Raw genomic sequence first — 25204 nt, forward strand, 5'->3', positions numbered from 1 at the left:
TAATTTATAGGGACCTGTCATCTTTAATACGTTCTCTGGTTTGCTTTCTGATTTTTTTTTAAAACTTTGTTGATACAGGGATGCCTGGGTTTAAGCATCCGACTTTCGCTCAGGTCGTGATCTCATGGTTCCTGGGTTCAAGGCTCAGTCAGTTAAGCATCTGTCTTCAGCTTGGGTCACGATCTCACGGTTCATGGGTTCGAGCCTCACATCTGGCTCTGCACTGACTATGTGGGGCCTGCTTCAGATTCTCTGTCTCCCTCTCTCTCTGCCCCTCCCCCCACTCAAAAATAAATAAACATTAAAAAAATTTAAAAAATAAACTTTGTTGACATAAATATCTAATACTTAAAATATAAGATTCTTTCATGTAAGTTCATAATTTTAGATTACCCATAATAATGTGATTTTGCATTTTATTTTTATTCAGAAATCTTTAGTCCTTAAAGTATAAGTTATTTTCATTTTAGGCTTCTAGTATGTATTATCTACTAAGTTAAAAAACAGTTTTTTAATTTTTAATTTTTTTTTTTTTTTTTTTTTTTTTTGAGAGAAAGACAGAGACAGAATGTGAGCAGGGGAGGGCAGAGAGAGAGAGGGAGACACAGAATCCGAAGCAGACTCCAGGCTCTGAGCTGTTAGCACAGAGCCCAACACGGGGCCGGGCCGGAACTCACAAACCATGAGATCATGACCTGATTTGAGGTCGGCTGCTTAACTGACTGAGCCACCCAGGCGCCCCTTTAGCCTATAGTATTTAGAAAATGGACAGAAAAAAAATCTTGCCTCCTTTTAGCTCACAGCTGGATCTCTTACATTTTAGGCTGGCTGTGGTAGAGAAAGACTGCAGACCATTTCAACCTTTGCGGTACCTCACTTTATGTAAGACAGGCCAAGAATTAACAAGGGTTAAAAGCGGTTACAATTCTTGAGTTCTTGTCAAGAATTTTTGGTTCTGCGGGTTTTCTCTTTGGCATGTAGGGATAACTTAAGTAGATCTGTCTCTCTCCAAGTCTCTTTTGGGAAAGAACACCAACCCTACTCCACTTCTCCTAAGCCTGTGTGATCAGAGAAGGGTGTTTGGAATATTTGCTTGAAGAACATTCTGAAAGTGTTGTTTTGATGCAAGTTGAATGCTTTTGCTTTAGAGATAGGCTACTGTAAGAAATGGTAATAATCTCTGTTATGCTGCTTTCTGTGATATTTTATTAGAAGCTCAGGATTACAGTATTTGATTATTCAATATGGTTGGATCTTGAGTAGTTAACATTGAGGGGTCCTCCTTGGGTGAGATTACCCTCCTCCCTCCTTCTGTGTTCTGTGGCTGGCCCAAACTGTCTGGCCAATGTCCTATTGTTTATGGGCTGAAAACTACAGATTTTTAAATCATGCATTTCTTGATAGTAATTTTTAAGACATGGAGATAGTCCAACAGCTTTGCTAAATTGTCACGGAGCTGGCCTATTGTTGTCTTGGGTGAGGATCGACCAACTGGTTCTCAATTATTTAGCTTAGTAGTTTTTAAAATCAGCCTTTCTTTGAACAGAAATGGATTAGTTTCGTAAGTATCCTTTACAGAAAAACATTTTCCCTATCATTCTAAGAGTAGGTAATATAGGAATGAAAATATTGAATTGATTAAAAAACTGAAAAATAGATATTTATTTTTAAAAATAAAAATATGAAGTCCCCAAATTTATTTTCCTTTAGAAGACAAACAAGGACTTTTGACACAGTAGTTGGAAGTGCTTATTAGGTATCCTGTGTATTCTCAGGACTGGAATTAATTTTAAGCTTTTTTTTTTTTTTTTTAAAGTTCATTGAGAGAGAAAGAGAGAGAGAGAGAGAGAGAGAGAGAGAGAGAGAGAGAGAGCGCATGCACACGCGCAAGTGGTAGAGGGAGAGGGAGAGAGAGAATCCCAGGCAGGCTCCACGCTGTCAGCACAGAGCCCAGCACAAGGCTCGATCTCAGGAACTGTGAGATCATGACCTGAGCCAAAACCAAGAGTTGGAGACTTAACTGACCGAGCCCCCAGGCACCCAGGACTGGAATTAATTTTAGGGTTCCTTGATGTTAGTGTTGCCTCGTGAGATGTCTCACTTCAGAAGGCCTGGACAGAGAGGATGCCTAGGCACTTGTCCCTTGGCTTGTTTCTTATCCTCCACAGTTAATTCCTCTGAGGTTTTTTTAATTATAAGATTTTAAGGAATCATCTGAGGTTATTTTAAAATACAGATTCATGGCCTCAACTTCACATCAGCTGAAATAGAATCTCTTGGAATGGGGCCAGAAATCTGTATTTGTAACCAAGTTCCTTACCATTCAAATTTGAGAACTTCTGTGTACCTGATCCTATTCTGTTGACCTTGAAGCATCTTCAACCCCATGTGCTCCAACAGCCAGTCCTGAACCAGCGAAGGTAACCCTTCACACTTAGCCCCAGCATTCACCTAGGTACTGGGGCTCTCCCTTTCTTTCTGTTTCCACTCTTACCATCCATCCCAGTTAGGGTCCTCCGGATTTCTTCCTGCCTGGAAGATTCTCACAGCTTTCTAACTGGTCTTTCTAACTGGTAGTTTTTCCCACTTTTGATACATTCTACTCATCAGATCTACCAGACACCCTTTTCTTCAGGATCTGCCTTCCTCTGCCTATCCAACTTCGTGCCTTGCTGTTTTCTAACAGGTATCCTCTGCCCCCCAAATTAAGGTGTTTCCTTCAGTATGGCCAACTCAGATCTCATTGAGTGGATTCAGTTACTCCTCCACACTGATCTGTTCCTTAAATACTTAAGTCCCTCCAATGTATATTATTTTATACTGGGCATACACTGTCGTGTACTGTGAGAGATTCGAAGATTATATTGGTGCTTCAGAGAGAGCTTACAATCTGGGGAGTCAGGCCTTTTTGGAAAAGGCACATGTCAATACGAATCAGTTTGAGGAATTAGAAGAGTTGCCATAATGTGCTACATGGGTAAGAATGATATGTTAAGGGGTGGCAACTCATTCATTTTACTTATGACTTCCTTTCTCTGAAGTTATTTCGCATATACACTTCATACTGTTACTCTGACATTATGTTGTAGCTTACCTTGGTCTTAGAAGATGGCAAGCATCATCAGATCTATGTCTAGGGTAGCGTCGCACACTCAATTCTTGGTTGAATTGAAGTCTTAGAAATATGTGAACATGAAGCAATAATATTGATGGAAAATGATGCTCCATACCACCCGGTTAAATGGTTGTTAAAAATGATCTCTGGTATGACTTTTTATAAATTTATGATTGTTTAAAGCCTTAAAACTTTCTAGAGTACTACTTTCATGACAATTGATGTAAGAGCTCCTTGACTATAGAATTTTTTTAGGCAGTTGTCTTAAAGGCTAACTGAGTGATAAAACCAGTCAAGTTGACCCAGCATATTACCCTAAGAGTTATGATATATAACTGGTTATATAATATGTGTTGAAGAGCAGGACAGTGGGGAAAAAGCACAGCCATTGCTTGAAAAACAGAACTTCCATTCTTTTTTTTTTTTTTTTTACCTTCTTGACAGTTGGCCATACTGTTCAAGATAAATATTAATCAGTAAGCACAATGCAAAGTCTTGGACTTTTATAGAGGTATAGGCAATTACCTGAGAAAACTCCAAAGAAAAGGTATTGACTTCTGAGTTTTCTTCAGTCTACAATGCTTAATGTCTTGTGGTACACAAAATTTTTAAATTTTGTAAAGACTATTAAGCACTATAAAGTGAAATTGAATATAGATGTGACATTAGGCTAATCACTTTCTTATTGAAAGGAAGAAACATTAAAGAGAGAATACTGATTACCAGGAGAGTTATTGGACTGTCTCACTTATCAGGACAGAAGCATGTTTAATGAATCATAATACTGTTAATTTTCGAATTGGATGAGCATGTTAGAGCTTATTTTCTGATTTTATGTGTCGAACTGTATGACTGATTTGGTAGCCCTCTTCTCAGGCCCGCCTTAAAGTCACTGTGTTCAGATCAGGGAGAATGAATTCTGGGGAAACTTTGATCCCAAGACCTCAGGGGGAAGTGTTGCAAAGTGAAGTTCAGGGAAATAATCTGGTATCACCGTTATATTTCTTCTTGGCATTTCTCTCTCTCTCTCTTTCTTTCTTTCTTTCTTTCTTTCTTTCTTTCTTTCTTTCTTTCTTTCCTTCCTTCCTTCCTTCCTTCCTTCCTTCCTTCCTTCCTTTCTTTTTTTCAAAATATTTATTTTGAGAGAGAGAGAAAGAGGGAGAGGGAGCGGCCGCAAGAGAGGTGGGAAGAGAGAATCCCAAGTGGACTCCATGTTGTCAGCACAGAGCCCCGGACGGCTTGCTCTCAGGAACCATGAGATCATGACCTGAGCGGAGATCAAGAGTCTGGCGCTTAACTGGACTGAGCCACCCAGGCGCCCCTCTTATTTCTTTCTTAATTTTGTCTCATCTTTCTGCTACTCTCCTATGTGAGAAAAACTGTAACAATACAGAAAGGTAGATATTTTCCATCTTGTTCAATTCTCTTCGCCCATGTTTTCTGATTCTATGTGTGTGACTGTGAGATTGACTTAGAAAGTCTGTTTTCCAGAAACAGTGTTTTGAATTGGTTGGATCTTTGGATGAAAGAGGAGTGAATAGAGCATTTAGCATAACAAAGAAAAAAATATGTGGACCTTGTAGGCAGCTTGGAAGAGTAGGAATCAAGTTCAGGGGATCTAAATCCTCATGTGAATCTTTTTTGCAATTAGTTCTGTTGACCTAAGGGGGCAGGTTATTTCACTAGTCTGCATTTCAGTTTTTTTATTGCCCAAGTGGCAGTACTGTGTTCACTTACACAGGACGTGTAGTTTGAGCTTAAAACAAGGTAATGTCTATGAAAGACCCCTTAGAAGTATCTTTCATAAGTAAAAATTCCTGTTAGTTGATGAGTTTTCATAATGGTGTCTTATAACTTCTGTCCTTTTTTTTACGAGGTCATGTTTTTAAAAATAAAGGGAAAGGAAACCCATTGAACTTGTTTTTCTTTTAAACCATAATATGAATGAACATCAATTATCCAATGTAGTATTGTGTTCAGCAAATGAATTATCACATATTATAAACAATGGTATTTCTTTTGTCTCCATGTCAGCTTTTGGTATGATTACATGTATTTCTCTCGCTGTAGGTGGGATCTCATCGTGTTCGTATGTCAAGGGGATTTGAAGCCAATGCACCTGCTTTTGACAGGTAAGACTGATTATTTTTACCTAATGCTCTCAGTTTTGGTATCGTTAAGCAGCGAACTAGTTATTGTATTTACCGATTCATTTCTGCTTGTTTTGGCCCTAAGTAAAATTTCTTCTGACTTCTAATTTAATCAGAAGAAGGTGATACCTAGTATTATGACTTTGGGGGTTGGTAGCACTAGGTTGTGGGTCTTCATCTCTTGGTCTGAAAACAACCTATTTGGATATGCTGTCTAATAAGGTAGCCACTAGCCTCATATAGCTACTGAGCACTTAAAACGTGACTGGTCCAAGTTGAGATGTACTGTAAGTGTAACATGTACACTGGATGTCAGAGAGTTAGTGCAAAATAAAAGGTAAAATATCTTATTAATATTTGTTTTATAGTACATGTTGAAATGATATTTTGACTGTATTGGGTTAAAGAAAATATAGAAATTCGTTTCATTGTTTATTTTTGCTTTTCTTAATGTACCGTCTAGAAAATTTAAAATTATATCTGTGGCTCATGTTACATTTCCTTAGGAACGCATTGCTCTGTAACCCCTGGAATGGTTAGAAGCTGGAGAGAAAGAAACAAACAAAAAACACCTCCTATTTGCGGCCTATTTTTCTTAAGACTAGAATGGTTAGGGAGGTCTCTCTAATGCCCACGGAGCATGCTTTGTCCTCACATGAGGAGCAGCCCTCTGCCCTAGCTGCCCTCCCAAGCTGGGTGGCCTGCGTTCTCCGAGCTTGTCTGGCACCAGCCTCCCAGAGGGGAGAGGGGGCTGGGCGGGTCCGGCAGCCCCGGCACAGACGGAAGTCTCAGCTTTGAGGAGTCAGCGAGGAAAGGGCCTTACCTGAAGCTTCATAAATTCAGAGTTTTGAGAGGAACGGATTTGTGGAATGAATCTATCCAGTGTTGCCAGTTGTAGAGGTGTAGAATACTGCCCTGTAGGTTCTGTTTAATGGATTTCTGTTTGTTGGGGGAAAAATTCCGACTGCCACTTGACACATACTTCTTCCTTTCTTTTCTTCAACAGGCATTTTAGAACGCTTAAAAACTTATATGGTAAACAAATAATAGTAAATTTGCTTGGATCTAAGGAAGGTGAACATATGCTAAGTAAGGCTTTCCAGGTAGGCATGATCAGCTTTTCTTCTGTTCCGTGCACACCTAGAATGATACTAAAAAATTAGGTAGTGCAATAATGAACTTACTTCCTAGGAAAAGGTTGGGTACCTGTTGGAACCATTAACTCTTTGGGCTACCAAGAAGCAGTTTTGCGTAATGTTGCTGACATTAGGATTAGGGAAAGCCTCCAAAGCAGTTGACTCTGTTTTCTGAAATGTTACTTATTTATCTTGTGGAAAAGCAGAAGAATGTCTTCCCCTCTGAAAAGTGTTCATCTGTCACTGGTAAAAAGACACCGGACGGTTTCCTTCTCCATCCACGCATTGCCTCTGCCTGTTTCCAAAAACCATAGTCATGGCTTGAAACCTATGATACGGTGAATACTGCACGTAAGACCATCCCTTCTTGTACCGATGAGAGAAAACTCGAGAACTGCGAGTAAAGATGAACCCAAATGATATATGCCCAACTTCTAAAGAAAAAGTATTCTTCATCAATGCTTATTATTAAAGCAACAATGAATTAATAGCAATGATGGTGTTCCATAAGATGATAAGCCTAAATTAAACAAAACAGAACATTTTCTGAAGTTCAGTCTAATGAAGTCCGGAAAGTAACTTGTTTGACTGTTTTGTGTGACGCTTGTGAAATAAATATTGTTAATAAACAGATTATGCTTTAGAGAATGACTTTTAAAACATTTCAGTGTGAGTATAAAAACGTGAATTTTTTGGTTCTTAATAGGTTCTGTCTTAAATCAGTTACTTTATTTTGAGATTCTATAACAGGTACAATTATTAAATGTGTAAAAAATGAAGCGTTGGTGGTTAGAAATAATTTTAATTTTCTGAACCAGATGAGAACATTATTTAAGTTCTCTCATGTTAATTATGTCACCTGATCTCTCTGGGACAGTATGCGAGGTTTCACGACAAAGATGTTATTGGATACCATCAAGTAATTTTCCATTTTACTGCCAGTGTCAACCAGAGCTTTGTGTGAGATCAGTGAGATTTCACGGGACCATGCTGAGGTTTAAATTTAAAATGCAAGGTTCCATTCTAACATTACTTGATAAGATCATATTTAGTTAACATTTAGATGAGTATTTGCCTTTTTACTTTCAGAGTCATTTGAAAGCTTCTGAACATGCTGCTGACATCCAGATGGTGAATTTTGACTATCATCAAATGGTTAAAGGAGGAAAGGCAGAAAAATTACATAGTGTTCTTAAACCTCAAGTCCAAAAGTTTGTAGATTATGGATTTTTTTATTTCAATGGAAGTGAAGTTCAAAGGTTTGACTGCTGTTTCTCTTTTCTTTGAGTTGGAACTTTGCTATATTTTAAAAATTATTCTTAACGCAGAACTCTTGAATTACTTTTTTTTATATCAAAGTTTATAATTAAGTAAACTATCTTTATTATACTTGATTTTAGGCTTGTTTTTTTTTCTTTAGAACTGAATAGGTAATAATAATACCTTCTATTATTGGGCACATCTAATGAGCCAGGCAGTATACTCAGTCTGTACATGTATCTGTAACAGCAGTCGTAGGAAGAAGTTCTATTATCCCCATTTTCGTTTGGGGAGATTGAGGCATAGGCTCTAATTTGCCCCAGATCGCATAGCTAAAAAGTGTTAGAGCGAGGATTTACCTGGCTCCAGCTCTCATGCTGTTATCTAGGAGACTATTCTGCCTCTCTCTTAGAACTAATATTTTACTATGTCTTGACCGCAGTAAGGACTATTATATGCAAATAGAAGTAAAAGACATTGCTTATTGTCTGCTTTAGCACAATTTCAGTCTTCAGCTTTTGATAATGAAGTAGAGGAGGAAAGGAAGTATTGAAAAAATGAAGTTCAGAGTATAGGATGAAGTAAACTTTAGTGAACAAAGCTCCGATTTTTAGTTTTCGACTTTGTGCGAAATTTAGTATCAATGCCATAGAATCTGTGTAGGTTGGTGGAGCTAACAGATCTTAGGTTTTTAAAATTTCTTCCATATATATTTGATCATCTTTCATGTGCAAAGAGCCCTGCGGTTATAAATCTGAATGTATGTTTAGCTCCTGACTACGGGCCTAATTAGAAATAAGTGGGCATGGATAAATAGATGGTGATAAAGAGTATAAGACAGAATGTTTAACAGTTGTAGAATCTAGATGGTGGGTATGTGGATGTTTGCTGTAAAATTCTTTCATCTTTTTTGGATGTTTGAAAATTGTAGTAATAAAAAGGGGTAGAAAGTGGATGCCGTATTTTGGTGATCACCTTGATTTTCCTTATTTTGTTTTCGCTTTATTATTTTTGTTTCAAACTAGCTGTTACACTTTACTGAATTTGTTGCAGATGCCAGAGTGGCACAGTTCGAACAAACTGCTTGGATTGTCTGGATAGAACAAATAGTGTGCAGGCATTCCTTGGCTTAGAGGTAAATAATAATAATAATAATAATAATAATAATAATAATAATAAGTTGTAATGTATGTATGTGACTTGCATCAAATGCCTCATTCAGTGCTTTTGTAATATTTATGTTTCTCATTAGTTACTTTTCATAAAATGAAATTATGCTTCATTAAAGGCATTTTTTTACTTCTCGTATGTTTTTAACTCCCCCTCCCCCCAATTCCTTTTCATTTAAATATTTCCTTTACCTGTTCCAAACACTCTCTTCAGGTAGCTGATGTTTCCCTGTATTGTTCCTTAGCTTTCTGTTGAAAAACTGCTATGTATACTCTTCCAACAATTGCTTCTTTTGCCTTTTGGAAAGCAAAAAAATTATATATATATTGCTTATTGTCTGCTTTAGTACAATTTAACAATTGTATACACACACACACACACACACACACACATACACACACATAATTTATATCGGCCTTTATTCTTCGTGTAATTTCTTCAGAATTGGTTAGGATCTGTTTTCACCTTCTGTGGGATTAGATTTTTGACCGTCGGTAACCCGATGCAGTTTCTACAGTGTTTTCAAATCAGCTGCAAACAGGATGGATGGTTATTAGTGGGAGTGAGAGTGCATGAGATTCAGCTTCTCTAACGAAGTCTTTGTTTAAAAGTGTTTTTCTTTGCCATCTATCCATAAATTTAGTCTAATGTAGACATAGTCTCCCTGTATGACAAAGCAGCAATGCTGAGCTTTCTAGGTCTTTCCTGTTATGCAGGAGGGGGGGTCATTAGGCTGTGGTGGGTCTTCATTTGGTGTCATAGGAACTTAGCATAGTTCTCAAATACTATAAAAACAGGAGTAGGAAACAACACGTTCTTATTTCCTCCGGTGAATGATCTTAAATTTGGCCAGGACATTGGCTCATTAGCTACTCTGCAGCTGGGGTTCTTTCTTTCTCAAAAATGAAAGGGTAGTGTGTAGAATTCTCTGCTACAGAAGTGTAGCTACAGTTCTGTTCATGTAGCTAAATAGGTCCTACCGTTTTGCCTCTTTAAAATTCTGTCATTGAGACTTATGATTATAATTTATGTAGAAAATATGACAGAGACAAGAAAAGTGAAAGCAGACAGTTGGTCACTTGACATTAATCGCATGGCTTGGGTTTGTTTTGAGTTGTGTTTTTAAGTGGCTGAATATGTTTCTTTAGATTCTGAGAGTGAACTTATGGAAATGTTTGAAAGTCTTTACTCGAAGTATAACAAGTGTTAGTTCTCAGAATCTGACTTAGCCAGCTATCCACTGTTGGTAGTTAGGTGTGAGAGAGCTCCCTCATATGTAGCAACTGGTTGACTGTTTACAAAATTTACTGCTAAAGTAGGCAAAGCCAAACTAGGGCGAGGACTAGTTTTGCCAAATTCCTTGAAAAGAGGGAGCTATAAATGATAAAATAAGTCCTAGGGGCTAATTTTGGTTTATTCTTCATGCTAGCCAAGAGCACCTCTGGTGCAAATCTCCAGGTAATCAAATGAACCTAGTTTAGTGTTTTTTATATTATTTTAGTTTTTGATCCGTCTCTAAATATGGATAATCATATTGCAGATAAATATATCTGATATATATCAGAAAATACTTGCAGATAAAACACAAATGGCAAGGAATTAAGTAAAAATGCAAGGCATAGAATATGACTGGCTTCCAAATAAGACAAATAGACTGGGTAAGGACTATACCTTGCTCTGACTGCCAAATTTCAAAGCCAAAGTTCATTCAGAGTAAAAACCAGTGACTCTTCCAGAGACATTTATTGTTATCCATGAAGGAATTGGGGCAGCCTGAAGACCTTGCATTCTTGCAATATACATTGTATATTGTAATATTGTAATATACATTGTACATACAATGTATATACAATATACATTGTAATATACATTACCAATATAGATTTTATACATGAAAGACTGCCATGACTTTATTCAGAAACAGGACTAATTTATTTGTTTTTGTGACAGTTCAGGAGCAACTCTACTTTTCTCATAATCTCTTGATTTTAATTACCCACATGTGTAGAACCCAATCAAAAAATTAAATTAATTCCCTCTATATTTAAATAACCTAGCCAGATTTTTTTTCCTGTGCTTTATTGCATGCTGTTGAATAAAAGTGAACAATCAGTCCATCTCTCACACTTCTGTACATTGTGACAGCCTCCTTTTCAAGGTAAGATAAGTACAAGAATAAAAACTCAATAATCAAGCCCTAAAGGTACTGGGCTCATAATAAGTGTGGCATTTTACAGAGACATTTTAATGAGGTTAATTTCATCATTTAACCAGAAAGGAGTTGTTAATTACTACAAGGGAATATTAAGACACTTGTAAGATTCAATGACAAACTGAAATGGTGGGACAGAACACAGTTAGTCTCGTAAATTGGTAGGTTTTCAAAATCCAGTCCCACATGGCCCTATAAAATGCAAACTTTGGTTTGAGCCTTGTCGTTCTTGAAAAGTCTCATCACAGTTAATGTATTAACATACTTACAGAAGTTTCTCTTTTGCTGTTTTAGATGCTAGCTAAACAATTGGAAGCTCTTGGCTTAGCCGAAAAGCCTCAGCTGGTGACTCGCTTTCTGGAAGTTTTCCGGTCAATGTGGTCCGTGAATGGTGATTCGATCAGTAAGATATACGCGGGCACTGGAGCCCTCGAAGGAAAGGCGAAGGTAGAGCTAGGTTTCTCCTGACATGACGAAAGAGCCTCATTTTCCTTTCAATGACACTTTTAAATGGTCTCTTTTTAAATTAACAGTTGGGCTTTTATAGGCGTCTGCTTCCAGTTCTGTTTTATTATCCTTCCGTGTCCTCTTTAATACTTCCTTCTGTAGCGGATACTAATGATTGGGTAGAAGAGAGTAACGTCCCTCAGCTTGGGGGGTCTTACGTATGACATAGTCATTTGGTGATAATCCGTTAGGCCTACATATGTATTGCTTACATTTTGTTTCACGATTTCTCCTTACGTATCTGTTTCACTTTTTATGTTGTTTGTTTTGATGATAAAATTTTTAAAAGTCCTAGTCCTCCTAATAAGGGGTCCTCTGTCATTTGGCTTTGTGTTCCCAGCACTTGATATAGTGCCTACCATTTAATAGGATTGTGACAAACACTGGTGGGATGGATAAATCGGTGGACGATTTATGCCACACTTATTATGAGCCCAGTACCTTTAGGGCTTGATTATTGAGTTTTTATTCTTGTACTTATCTTACCTTGAAAAGGAGGCTGTCACAATGTGCAGAAGTGTGAGAGATGGGCTTCCTCATAATTCTGTGCCTCCTCATTGCTTTTTAATATCTGGCATTATCGATAGACTGCTTCCTACTCTAGTGTTTGGCACTTATTAAGAGACTTTGGAAACACACTCGAGGTACTTTTCATTATTGTATATACTTAAATAGTGACTTTTTAAGGCTCCTGTTTTCGGTTGGATTTTATTAACATTTTAAATCTCTACAATTCTTCAGATTACCTCAGGAATAGAAAATAAGGGCATTTGCCATTTTTATAATTCTGCCACCCCTACAGTACAGCAGCTGAAATTCTTTGAAGACCACTCATCATCTCTAAGTCTTTTTTTCCAAACCTTCCTCCTCTTCTGCGTCTCCTAAAATGCCATGTCTGTCTCTGTTCAGTTATTGGCCTTACCTGCCACAAATGATTTTGTTGACATTGACAAATATTTACTTCTTAAATGGTCCCTCTTTTTGAAAACCTGAAATTGTTAAACCTCCTTTAGTACTCCTTTAAACAAGAGAATATAATTCTTACTGTTAAAACTCGATTCTCTACAAGAGCTGCTTAAAATATTCTTTAATGCTCTTCCTTTTTGTTTCTGCAGCAGCCAAGACAGTATGTATACAGAGGTTATGTATATTTTCAGTGGTCTTGTGTCTCTAATTAATAGATGCGAATTCTCATGTATTAAATATACTAGTCTGAACTGAACTAAAATCTAACATCTGAACTGCTCTTTCTTTTCCTTTCTCTGGGTTCCTTTTGGTTAATTGCCTGATAATGTGAATGGTGAGTGTCTTTTCAAATACTGTCATTTGTATATGTCATCACATGGAAGAAAATAACATTTTAATTTTCAAATTACTGTCACTTCTGTAAGGGATGAAAATTACATATTGCAAATGAAAGGGGTTTTTTTAAAGGCCAGAGTTTGGTGTTTTGTTTTGTTTTTTCTTTTTTTCTTTTTTTTTTTAATTTTTTTTTCAACATTTATTTATTTTTGGGACAGAGAGAGACAGAGCATGAACGGGGGGAGGGGCAGAGAGAGAGGGAGACACAGAATTGGAAACAGGCTCCAGGCTCTGAGCCATCAGCCCAGAGCCTGACGCGGGGCTCGAACTCACGGGCCGCGAGATCGTGACCTGGCTGAAGTCGGACGCTTAACCGACTGCGCCACCCAGGCGCCCCTGTTTTGTTTTTTCAACAGTCATCCAAATCTGTAAGATCAAAAGAAATCTTCATGGTAACTAACACGCCTAAGTAAACTATATGTTCATTAAAAGTTACGATCAGGAAATGCAGGCTTCCGGTTATGGGAATACATCACGGGAATGAAAGGCACAGCATAGGGAATATAGTCGATGGTATTGCAGTAGTGTTGCATGGTGACAGATGGTTAGCCACACTGGTGGTGAGCACAGCTCAATTTATAGAGTTATCTAATCACTGTGGTGTGCGACACAAACTAACGTAACGTTGTGTGTCAGCGATACTAAGAAAGAAGTTATAATCAACTCACTGGAGGAATTGGCCTGAGTTTATTATTTTTATGATTTGTATTTACATCGGCAATAAAATGAGCTAAGATATACGAGCTGTAGTTCACATTTAGTATTTATTTATGAACTATAATTATAAGTTTCTTTTTAGGCCAACCCTTCATTCTTAGGTTCAGTTTTAGTTTTAACTACTAGTGTAAGTTATTGAGGAGCGATTCCAGTCTTATTTTTCTACACGTTATTTTTCTACTGTCGAAGTACTTGGAAGTTTTTCTAAGAGCATGTGAGTGGACCGCATCCTCCTTGATCTCCCCTGCGGCCCCCCCACCCCCAGTCCCATCCTTAGTGCTATAGGTTACAATGTAGGAAGTAATTTCCTTGTTTTAAGTAAGTACATGTCACTTCATTTCCTTTCTAGTAAGCAACGTTAGACATTTACTGCTCTTGATGTCATTAGTGAATGCGTTTGTGGTACTGAGCTTTTTCCACGTTTTGGTGCAGAACTGTTATCCAGAAGGAAAAGAAACAAAGGCATCTTGAGCCATTTTGATATGATGATTTGATACTCAAAGTAGAATGATTAGGTCCTTTTTATTGCAGTAAGGTCAGATAAAACTGATGTAAACTTTCAAAATGCCTACTGAATAAAATCAACAATATTTGGAACAAAAATCCATGCTCTTTTCTTCCCCAACAGGCTGGAAAGTTAAAAGATGGTGCTCGTTCTGTTACTAGAACGATTCAGAATAACTTCTTTGACAGCTCCAAGCAAGAGGCCATAGATGTTTTACTACTGGGAAATACTCTAAATAGTGACTTAGCTGACAAAGCTCGAGCACTTTTAACTACCGGAAGTTTGCGCGGTATGCGTACTTTGTATTTTGATTACTTCATGTTATTTATATCCCTTCTAATAGTCCAAGGAGTAACTGTAAATTTATTTACATAAACATTTTTTAGATCAAGTTGATTAAAACAGTTTGTGGAGGAATTTCCATCGATGTAATTTTTAAAAATTGCATTCTCTAGAGGAAGTTCATCTCTTTGGAAATGTTTTTATCATCAGTGGTATTACTAAGCTGTAAAGTGAGGCCCATGCAAGGCAGGATTTCATAGAATATTCAGCTAGTGCTTTGAATAGAGCATTCACTACCTAGTTATGTAGACAACAGTTGCTTTATTCAGAAAAAGAGTGCCTATATTAGTGATTTTGCTAATTTCCAACCCCAAATTTCTGTAACTTGGTCTTCCCTTACCTTGCTATTGTTTGAATGAGCATTAAATCATATTAGATAATAATTTAAAATATTGCTTATTTTTAGACACTATTTAACATGAGACACAAGTATATGGCTTTCAAGGTGGCTTTTTAACTTTCACTGAGTCTTTTATTAAAATCCAAAGAAGTTGAGCTCCTGTCAGTGTGTGCGTATTTAGCATCATCATGGGAAAACTCAACATGCAGTGTAGAACTTAATGAATTGACTTCCTTAATTCCATATTTTTTCTGTCTTCACTTTTTTTTTTTAGCACTCTGAACATTTTTACTTCTTCTGTTATCCCCAACCAAACCTTACAGTTTCCCTGTGCGTGTTAAGAGAAATTGTTCCTCATCAAATAATGTATTCTTGGATAATTACTTGGTCAACTAGGTTATCGTGGATTCTTTCAGAATTGTGCGTGGTGCTGTGGGTAGTTGGGTACAGTTGGCTCCTTGGGGATCTAGGCCCCGGGGACTGAGGCCTACTAGAGCTCTAAAAAAACAAAGTCTGATCTTAGCTACCACTTTTAACTTCAGGCTTTCTTCCTGGCTCCCAGCACTAGAGACTTGGCTGATTTGCATCTTGCCACTTCCTTCCACCTATGCCTTCTTTGATATGGAGGCATTGCTAAGCAACAGTTGAAAGTAAGCAACTAAAGGAAAGAAAAGGAGAAGCGAGGAGCTTAAGAATTCCCAAACCTGATTATCAGTTTTTTTAGTTGCCTGCACATGTTACTGTGTGTCAAAAGCGCCTTAAAAAAAGTACAGTCAGTTCTGCTCTAATGCTTGTTCTGAGAATGGGAATTTGTTCCACCGTGGACGCTCTGTTAGGGAACATTTTGAGCATAATGCCAGTTCTGCATTCCTTTATGCATGGTCTCACCCGGCAGAACTGAGACGGGTAGAAATACACAAAACACGCACACACATGTGCATACGCTTCAGACCTTTCTCTGCTTCCATTCACCAGATGTGTTATGAGACATACCCGTTCACACCTGGTGTTCCAAATTTCCATCCCAATTCCAGAAGACCCTTCTTCCATCATTCACAACTACAGTTGACCCTGGAACAACACGGGGGCAGGGACACTCACCCCCCCACAGTCAAAAATCCATGTATAGCTTCTGGTTCCTCAAAAACTTACCTACCAATAACCTGCAGACCAGAAGCCTTACATAAACAGTTGATTAACACACAATTTGTATGTTATGTGTATTATGTACTGTAATCTTACAGTCAAGTAAAGTGTTAAGGAAGAGAAAATATGTTCGGAGTACTGTATTTACCAAAAAGGAATTCGCGTATAAGTGGGCCTGTGCAGTTCAAACCCGTGTGTTCAAAGGGTCGGCTTACTTGTCAGCTGCCACTCTCCTCATGCCCACTTCTACAAGCCGACTTCAGGTCTTTTTCATGATGAAGTGCCGTATTTAAGGAGTATTCAGACACCTCAAGCCATTTAACATGTGAAACCGTACTACTGTTTTTACTAGGGTCCCATCTGTTTTGGAGTGTCACTGCTAAAATTTGGGAGTGTTGTCCCCTAATCCCATTTTCCCCATAAGCTCTGTGACTATGGGAATCTGTACGGTTTTGCACTGCATGGTGATTTTTGTGGAATGTGTATGTTTTGTTACAACTGAACTGATTGTACTTAATCAGCCGAGTCCCAGAAAGAATACTAGAAGATGTATATTAGGGTCCTCATGTGTTCAATACCCTCTAACCCCTTGGGTTTCTAGATTCATATTCTCTCTCACGCGTATGTGCGTGCACACACACACACACAGGAGCAGCTTGAAAAACAGGCCAAGGACCTCCTGATTGTGACACTCTGGACATCACTGAGTCACTGTAGGATTTTTCATAGATGCAGAGGGTTTGCGTCATGTATTGTCACTTATTTTTAATCTCTGGTGTCTTATAGCCCTCAGAAAAAAATAATCAAATTGATGTAAAAGAAAAAAGCGAGGCCATCTTAGGATGTATTGTCATAACACTCTAGATTTTAATTGTAACTTGTTGTTTTACTAACAATTCTTTTTCTTCTTCTTGATGCATCCATAGTTTCTGAACAGACATTACAGTCAGGTACAGTATAGAAAACCAATCTGTAAATAAAAGCAAATTTGTCTTTATTTTTCTGAAGTTGATATTGTAAATCGACAGAGCCGTATAAATGGAAACTTTCTCTTATTTTGCCCTCAGTTTCTAATAGGATAAATTAATACCTTGTTTGAATCTGAGAAAAAAATGTTTAAGTTTGAGAAAACAAAGTACTTCGTTTAGGAGAAAATACATAATGCTGCCTGTCTTCTTCTAGTAAATGCTTAATTCTAATTATAGCTCATCCAGTTTTAATTCCACCTTTATATTTCAATGAACACACATTGTTAGTATTATATCTTACTTTTACTAGGCTAATGGTAAAAACCCCAGTGTGACTATTTTAGATTAATTTCAGAGTACTACCTGTGATATCTATCAGCAGTGTTTCTCACACATAGTATTTGAAAAACAATGACTTATTTTTTCATACTGTAGATGAAATCTTTTCTGTAACTGTAAGACATGCACTAAAATGTGATCTGAACTCTTTTAAAAAGCGTCAAAATTGGTAACAAAGTTAGAGTAAGTGATTCTGACCTAAAGATCGTTATTTTTCTTGCCTTTCCTATTCGTAAGAATCCTATGCCTTCATTTTCTGGACAAGGTTTATGAACTTGTCCTTAAACACGGACATGTGGCAAAAGGAACAAAAACGGCCAAACGGCAAAATTTCCTGCCAGAAATTTATCATAAAAAGACATCTTTTCTTCCTTTCACTGAAGATTTGGTGTCTTAAGATTTGTTTTGCTTAGTTGCTGTTCTGAACATTTTAAGAAGCTATTGGTTATTTTTGTGAGAAGTTTGGAAGAGGAGGGTACTTGGATGTATTTTGAGTTATGTAATGAAATCCATTTTCTGAAACGATATGGCATTTGGGAGTGGACATCTGTTTGAACACGGGCTCATTTCTGCACATTGAGGTGCCAACCAGTTAAGAGTAAGCTAGAAAATTTTTACAACTTTTTATTCCATTTATAAACTGATCTGACTTAATTCACACAACATGGCCGCATGTTTTCACACAATTCATTATTTGTCTTGCTGAGTATTTTAGGCTGTTAAATCACGATAGAACTTGTATTTTGATAAAGAGTGGATCCCAGAGGCTGTTTTCATAGTAGGAACAGTGGCAGTGATTTCACTTACAAAGACCATGTCATGGAGAATGCGTTAGGTACGGCCAGCTTCCAGTTAACCGCACCAACAGACCAGAACAAACCATGTGCTTTCATTTCCACCTGACACCTTATACGAGTAGTCACATCAAATAGGAAGAGGGCTACAAATCTGCGTGTCTGCTCCTGGGAGCAGCAGGCATGACCTTATCCACATCAGCAGTTCCCTCAGGAGATTCACGGGTCACACTGTTTTCCTTGTGATACCATAATCTGCCTTTTTACTCTAATTCTCTTGTGTATCTTGGTACCCTAAAACAATAAATAATAATAATCAAATAAATAATAATAATCAAATCGTGTATTAAAAGGTGAGAATCATTGTGATTTCCTTTTCCTCTTGCCAGTTAGTTGCCAAGTAAGTGTTTATTCGGTTTTTAGATTGAGGTCCTATTAAGGTTCTAGCCACGTTAAGTGCCGAAAATTTAATCAAAGAGAAGTGTGATTGAGAAGGAAGCTAGATGGTGGTCAAAAAGTATGCGTGTAAGAGACTGAGGGTCCAAATGTATTGAGCATTCATTTAACAGTGATGTGTCGAGCACCTACTGTGTCCCAGACACTGTTCTAGTCACTGGAGATAATGTAGTAAGCAAAAGAGACCACCATTTCTGTCCTCAGGAGCTTCCGTTCTTGAGAGGGGAGACAGACAGTTACGGGATAAGTAAATAAACACAGAGTTTGTAAATGGTGACAAATGCTATAGAGAAAAATAAAACGAGGAAAGGATATGGAAGGTTAGGGACAGAATGCAAATTCTAATAAGATGGTCAGGAAAAGCCTCACTGGGAGGAGGTGAGGGAAGAAGGTCTCGGGCTTTGGAACCGGTCCGTGCAGAGGCCTTCTGGGAGCAGGCTGGCATCTTAGGGAGACAGCAGGGAGTCAGCAGCTGAGCGGCGAGTGAACAGGGAAGAGGTAACAGATGAGGGCAGAATGGCAATGTGGATTGTGTCAGGCCTTGCAGGCCATTGTTGCGGACTTCGGCCTCTGTCTGCGTGAGTTGGGAGGGATCTCATAGTGACTTCACTCTCCGACATCTCGTTATCGTCCATAATTAGTATTTTTGTCCGGGAGCCATTCCTTCTCAAACCACCTGTCAGTAGTTAGAAGCTTAAATGTAAATGTTCTTAAATCTTTTTGTTTGGAAATAAGATTTATATTTTCGCCAGCCTTCGAACTAAAGTTATACGAAAGTCAATTGCTATGTCCCTAAAAATGTTTGATCTCTAGTTTTGTGCATTATAAGATGATGTACCCCTTCATGGAGAAAGAACTGTTCTGCATGCTTTATGTTGCCGCAATAATTTTTACTTTGGCTATTGTATCAAGTGCCCGTTGTTTTCACAAATTGTGTTGGTTACTTGCATCGTGCTGGACTGTGCATGTATCTTACGCTTGTTTATGCTGCTGCTGCCAATTGTACTTGCCCTGCTTCGTTTCTCAGGTATAAAAATCGATTTCTAAAAGTGGTTTCCTGCAGCTAAAACTCTGTGGTGTTTTGTTTTTGATTAGCATCTTCCAAAGTACTAAAGAGCATGTGTGAGAATTTCTACAAGTATTCAAAGCCCAAGAAAATTCGGGTATGTGTTGGAACCTGGAACGTGAATGGTGGGAAGCAGTTTCGCAGCATAGCTTTTAAGAATCAGACGCTCACCGACTGGCTTCTTGACGCGCCCAAGTTAGCTGGCATCCAGGAGTTTCAAGGTTTGCTTTTTGTAACAGGGATTCACCTAATAAATCCTGTGACTTATTAATCTATCAAACAAATGTAACACTTCATAATATGCCTTACTCTCAAAAAGAAACTTGGCTTTATAAGTATGAAGGCCAGACCTTTAAAGAAGAAAAACTAGTTCTGTTTTTATTCTTTTATTTTTAAAAAAAATTTTTTTTTCAACGTTTTTTATTTATTTTTGGGACAGAGAGAGACAGAGCATGAACGGGGGAGGGGCAGAGAGAGAGGGAGACACAGAATCGGAAACAGGCGCCAGGCTCCGAGCCATCAGCCCAGAGCCCGACGCGGGGCTCGAACTCACGGACCGCGAGATCGTGACCTGGCTGAAGTCGGACGCCTAACCGACTGCGCCACCCAGGTGCCCCTGTTTTTATTTTTTTAAACTGACACACAGCAAGCTTATTTTGTGAGTGATAATTTTTTTAAACCTAGTACGTTCCATTTTTCAAATCTAGTTCTCTGTTTAACTAAACAGATAAGAAATATTCAGGGTAGATTAAGAAAAATCTTTCGAAACTTGTAACACGTGTTGGCACTTGATAATTTAGCGGTACGGATTTTTCCTTATAAAACCTTGGTCGTCATTCAGCCACCAAGCTCTTAACAGCCCGGACCAAGCACTGAGCTGATGATGCTTTTAAGATTTTAATTAGGATTATGAATGTGGGGCCTTCTTCTTTTTTTTAAAGTCACTTTGAATTCCTTTCTAAAATAGTACACATCTAGCATGTATCATGAATAAAAGCGAAGTGCAGGGGTACCTGGGTGACCCAGTCAGTTAAGCATCTTGACTCTTGATTTCAGCCCGGGTCATGATCTCATGGTTTGTGAGCCCACGTCGAGCTCTGCCCGGTCAGTGCTGTCTTCTCTCTCGTTCCCAAAAATAAATAAACTTAAAAAAAAAAAGTGCATAGGAAAAAATGTGAGATGCAGATTTTCTTTTTTTAGTTATCTCTAATCAGTCACATCTTAAACCCTAAGGTTTTCCCCAGACTTTTATTGAAACGATCTTTTTCACTTACATTGAACCTACCTTGAAATTATAATTATTGTTGTAGTAGTGATAATATTAGAGTAGCAGCTAACACTACAGTTCTCTAAGTACTTTACATCTATTCACTTATTTCCTATAACAGACCTACTGCACAGATACTATTATTATTCCAATTCCACAGATGAGGAAACTGAGTCACAGTAAGGGAGGCAACCTGCCCAGGCTCACGCAGCCTGGTTGGTAATGGCAAGTCAGGATTTGAACTCAGGCAGTTTGGCTCCAGCATCACTGGGTCACACTGCGGCTTGTCTGGGAATTTGGGCAAGTTGCTTAGGTTCTCCAAAGCCTCAGTGTCTTGTCTGTACTAAAGGGTGAAAATAATCTGTCTTCTAAAGTGCGTGGTAAATGAGTTGATGCATGTATAATCCTTGCACGTAATAGGATTTTTCTCAGTCTAATACTATTTATAGGCCCTTTCTAGCTACTTCTCCTTTCTGTGCCTTTACTCCCCCTTTTATTCTCTTCAGCTTTTGCAAAGTGGCTTGCTTCTCTGATGCCCATGTGCAGTTTAGCAAGAGTTCTTTCAAAACGATTTCTGAAAGGACTTAAGGATCTTCAGAAATAACAGTCTTAAAGAAGAAAACTTAGGAGGCCTGAATGGAAGCTAAATTTAAAGTAATTTTGTCCCATTCGTTGGTTTTGCCTACAATTTGAAGTTGGTTAAACATAAAACACAGAAATGGACTTTATGAGGTCTGGCATTGATCTTAGTTGGACTGGGTGGGGGCGGGTGCCGTTTGACTAAAGCTATATTTTTAACAGTTTTTCTTGGATGCTTAATTGTAGATAAAAGAAGTAAGCCAACTGATATATTCGCAATTGGTTTTGAAGAAATGGTAGAGTTGAATGCTGGAAACATTGTGAATGCAAGGTAAGCCAGTAAGGTCATTTTCTAGTTGAGGGACATGGAAGGCAGATACCTAAGTAGTTGTTACAAAGATAGATTGGGATAATATATGTAAAGGTGCTTTTTAAACTGTAAAATAGAATTCTCAACCTCTCTGGTCTCAGGATCTTTCTACACTCTTAAAAATGTTGAAAATCTTAAAGAATTTTTGTTCATGTGGGTTATATCTCTAGATAGTACATTAGAAATTTAAAAATGAAAATTTCAAAACATTTAATTCTTTAAAAAACAATAAACCTATTACATGTTAGCATAAATAATACATTTTTTTCCTGAAAAGTAGTTATTTTCCAAAACAAAAATGTCCTGAGAAGGTTGGCTTTGAGTGTAGTTTTGCACATCTTTTCATTTCTGGCTTAAAACAACTGAATTCTCACATCTACTTCTCTATTAGTCAGTTACAATGTGTTGTTTTGCTTGAAGTAGATGAAGAAAATCGCATAAATAACGTAGTTGGAAATGGAAAGTATTTTATAGCCTTTTGAGATTTCTTCTCTGATACTACACCAAAGCTCAACAAACAGTTCCTTAAAGGTTAGTTCAGGAATCTGGACTAACCTTATGGAATCTGAAACCATAGCAATAAACTATTGGTGCTCTATTATACAAGAATTCATTGGTCTATTTTTTTTATCCTTGCATGATTTTGAAACATCATGTATTGGTCATTTTGAAAATATTAGTTCACTGAGTTATGTCAATCTTCCAAATCTTGGCACATTTCATTATATCAATGCATGATATTGATTAGCCTCATTACTGATCTCATCAGCAAATTCTTCAAATGTTTGGAAGCTATTAAGTTCTCAGTAGCAGATACACATTTTCCAAAATTTTCATTTTTGCTTGAAAACTCAAATGTAATCATTGGAAATAAATACTGTTGGTTGTTTCCCTTAAAAGGCAGGTTCATTTAAAAAAATGTTTGTCAGATAACCCAAGTCTGAAGAACCATAGTCTGTCTGTCATTAGTCCTTTCAAATAAAAATGGTTTTCCGTGAAAAATGGTAGCAGTTCAGCTCTCTGCTCAAACAATCAAGTGCTTCTCCAAACATCATACTTCAATATGAAGCAGAATGGGCCTTGTGCATATTTCCTGTTCATCACAGATATGACTTAAGGATTGAGCTTTGATCAGATTAATGACATTTAGAGAACGATTAATAACATTTCCTGCTTCAACAGAGATATTCTTATGTGAAATGGCATTTTTTTTAACTGCAAGTACATGGCGGTAAAGACTAATGAATCATCCTAGTACAGTTCGGTGCTGGATTCATGTGAAGACGTCCGCCATTTTACTCATTGTTACTTTTGCACCATCATGCAAATATCCATCCACATCGTGAAAAAGGCAAAAAAAGGTCTTAGTATTATAAAGATAGTTTTGACCTCATGGGTTTGGGGGAGTCCCAGAGGTGTTCCCAGACCACACTTTGAGAACTGCTGTTCTGAAGCCTTATTACAAAGGCAAATTACTTAAATGGAACTTAAAGCTTAAGTGTTTTATTTTAAGAAAGTATGCTTGCTTTTAAAGTTGAGCAATTGCCCATCTTTTGTGACATTTTTAAAAAGATTTTCAGAGTAAAATTATGAGCTGAAATAGTATGAGATAGTCATCAGTCTTGCAAATGACATTTTTTTCCTTAGCTTTATTTTTTTAATTTTTTTTTTAAATCTTTATTTTTGAGAGAGAGACAGCATGTGAGCAGGGAGGAGCAGAGAGAGAGAGGGAGACACAGAATCCGAAGCAGGTTCCAGGCTCTGAGCTGTCAGCACAGAGCCCGACGTGGGGCTCAAACCCACGAATTGTGAAATCAAGACCCTCATGAGCCAAGGTCGGATGCTTAACGGACCAAGCCACTCAGGCGCCCCTTTCCTTAGCTTTAAGTAAATAACATTCATTCAGGGAAGTAGAAGAGAAACGCAACTGCATTCATTTTGCTGATTTGAATCTCTTTCCTGAAAATACATATTTAGGTTTTAAAATAGAGCATACTCTTATTGTTCCTGGTACCAAATTGTTCAATTGATTATCTGTCTAGAGTTTAATCAAATTATTCCTTAGTAAACTGGTGATTATTCATTTCTTTAACCAGTATCTATTGAGCACCTACTCGAGGTGCTAAAGATACATTAATGAATAAAACAAAAATCCCTACCTTCATGAACCTTCTATTCTAGCTGAAGAGACAGACGATAAACAGTAATTGTAATATGTAAATTACCGGCATGCCTCAGAGATACTGTGGGTTCAGTTCCAGACCACTGCAGTCAAGCAGATATGGCAATAAATCTAGTCAAATGACTTTTTTGGCTTCTCCGTGCATACAAAAGTTAAGATTACCCTATACGGTAGTCTGTTAAGTGTGCCATAATAACGTTATGTGTAACAGACAATGTACACATCTTAAGTAAAAAGTACTTCACTGCTAAAAAATGCTAATCATCATATGAGCTTCCGGCTGGTCATAATCATTGACCACAGATCACTGTAACAAATATAATGAAAGTGAAAAAGTGTGAAACGTTATTAGAATTATCAGAATGTGATATGGAGACATGAAGTAAGCAAGTGCTGTTGGAAAAATGACACTGATAGGCCTGCTTGACACAGGGTTGCCACAGAGCCTCAGTCTGTCAAAAACAGAGTATCTGGGAAGCATAAGCAAGCGAATCACAATAAGACAAGGTATGCTTGTATGTGGTGTGATAGAAGACGGTAAATGGACCAGGAAATAAACAGAGGTAGAGGGCATCAGGCACGTGGAGTTGCGGGGCTGGGGGGCGGCTTGAATGAATGATCAGGGTAGGGTTCACTAGAAGATGACCTGAGAAGTAAGCTGGATAAGGAGATGAAAAGCCATCATTCTCTTTTCAGAATCCGAGTTGCGGTGGGGGGATTCTGGTAGGCAGAGAATCCATGTGCTGGCTTTGTATTTTGGAGGTGGTGTGGTGGTGTTAGATTAGATAAATGGGCGTGGTGTCACGTTCAGGCTTACCACTTATCGTGTGTGTGACCTGGAACTATGAGAGACACTCTTTGGCTCTCCTTTAGAGTTTCTTGGGGGTTCTTCGGAGGCTCAAACTTACTACACTGAAAATTTACAAAGACTTCAGCATTTACACTACCTTCTTTGTATGAACTGTATTTCAGAGAAAATAGTTGAGAAAAATTCTTTATAGAGGAAGTCTAACTTAACTACAAATGCCTCTGGAATGCTGAAATTATAACATCAACATCACGCAACCCCTGATGAAATAATGGCAGTGATCGGTAGATGCTAAAACCTTAGAAGGATTAACGGGGGGACTTTTCATTATAAAGACCTGATTAGAGGGGCACCTGGATGGCTCAGTTGGTTAAGCGTCCGACTTCGGCTTGGGTCATGATCTCACAGTTGGT

The 25204-nt window shown here is 37.9% G+C and overlaps 1 protein-coding gene across 15 annotated transcripts in view; it reads left to right on the top strand.

The window, feature by feature from the left end:
* Positions 1 to 25204, top strand: part of SYNJ1 (synaptojanin 1) — a 91299-nt gene that overhangs the window by 31852 nt on the left and 34243 nt on the right. For 7 of the 15 annotated variants that reach the window (XM_043593718.1, XM_043593723.1, XM_043593722.1 and 4 more), the window contains exons 7-15: positions 5186 to 5247; positions 6272 to 6368; positions 7491 to 7660; positions 8715 to 8796; positions 11338 to 11490; positions 14258 to 14423; positions 16889 to 16912; positions 19615 to 19806; positions 21678 to 21762. In XM_043593718.1, coding sequence (XP_043449653.1) covers positions 5186 to 5247; positions 6272 to 6368; positions 7491 to 7660; positions 8715 to 8796; positions 11338 to 11490; positions 14258 to 14423; positions 16889 to 16912; positions 19615 to 19806; positions 21678 to 21762 — 1031 coding nt within the window. The remainder of the gene's footprint in view (positions 1 to 5185; positions 5248 to 6271; positions 6369 to 7490; positions 7661 to 8714; positions 8797 to 11337; positions 11491 to 14257; positions 14424 to 16888; positions 16913 to 19614; positions 19807 to 21677; positions 21763 to 25204) is intronic. The other 8 variants (XM_043593720.1, XM_043593725.1, XM_043593728.1 and 5 more) reach the window with 2 other exon arrangements.

This window comes from Prionailurus bengalensis, chromosome C2 (genome assembly GCF_016509475.1).
Source record: "Prionailurus bengalensis isolate Pbe53 chromosome C2, Fcat_Pben_1.1_paternal_pri, whole genome shotgun sequence".
Taxonomy (NCBI): Eukaryota; Metazoa; Chordata; class Mammalia; order Carnivora; family Felidae; genus Prionailurus; species Prionailurus bengalensis.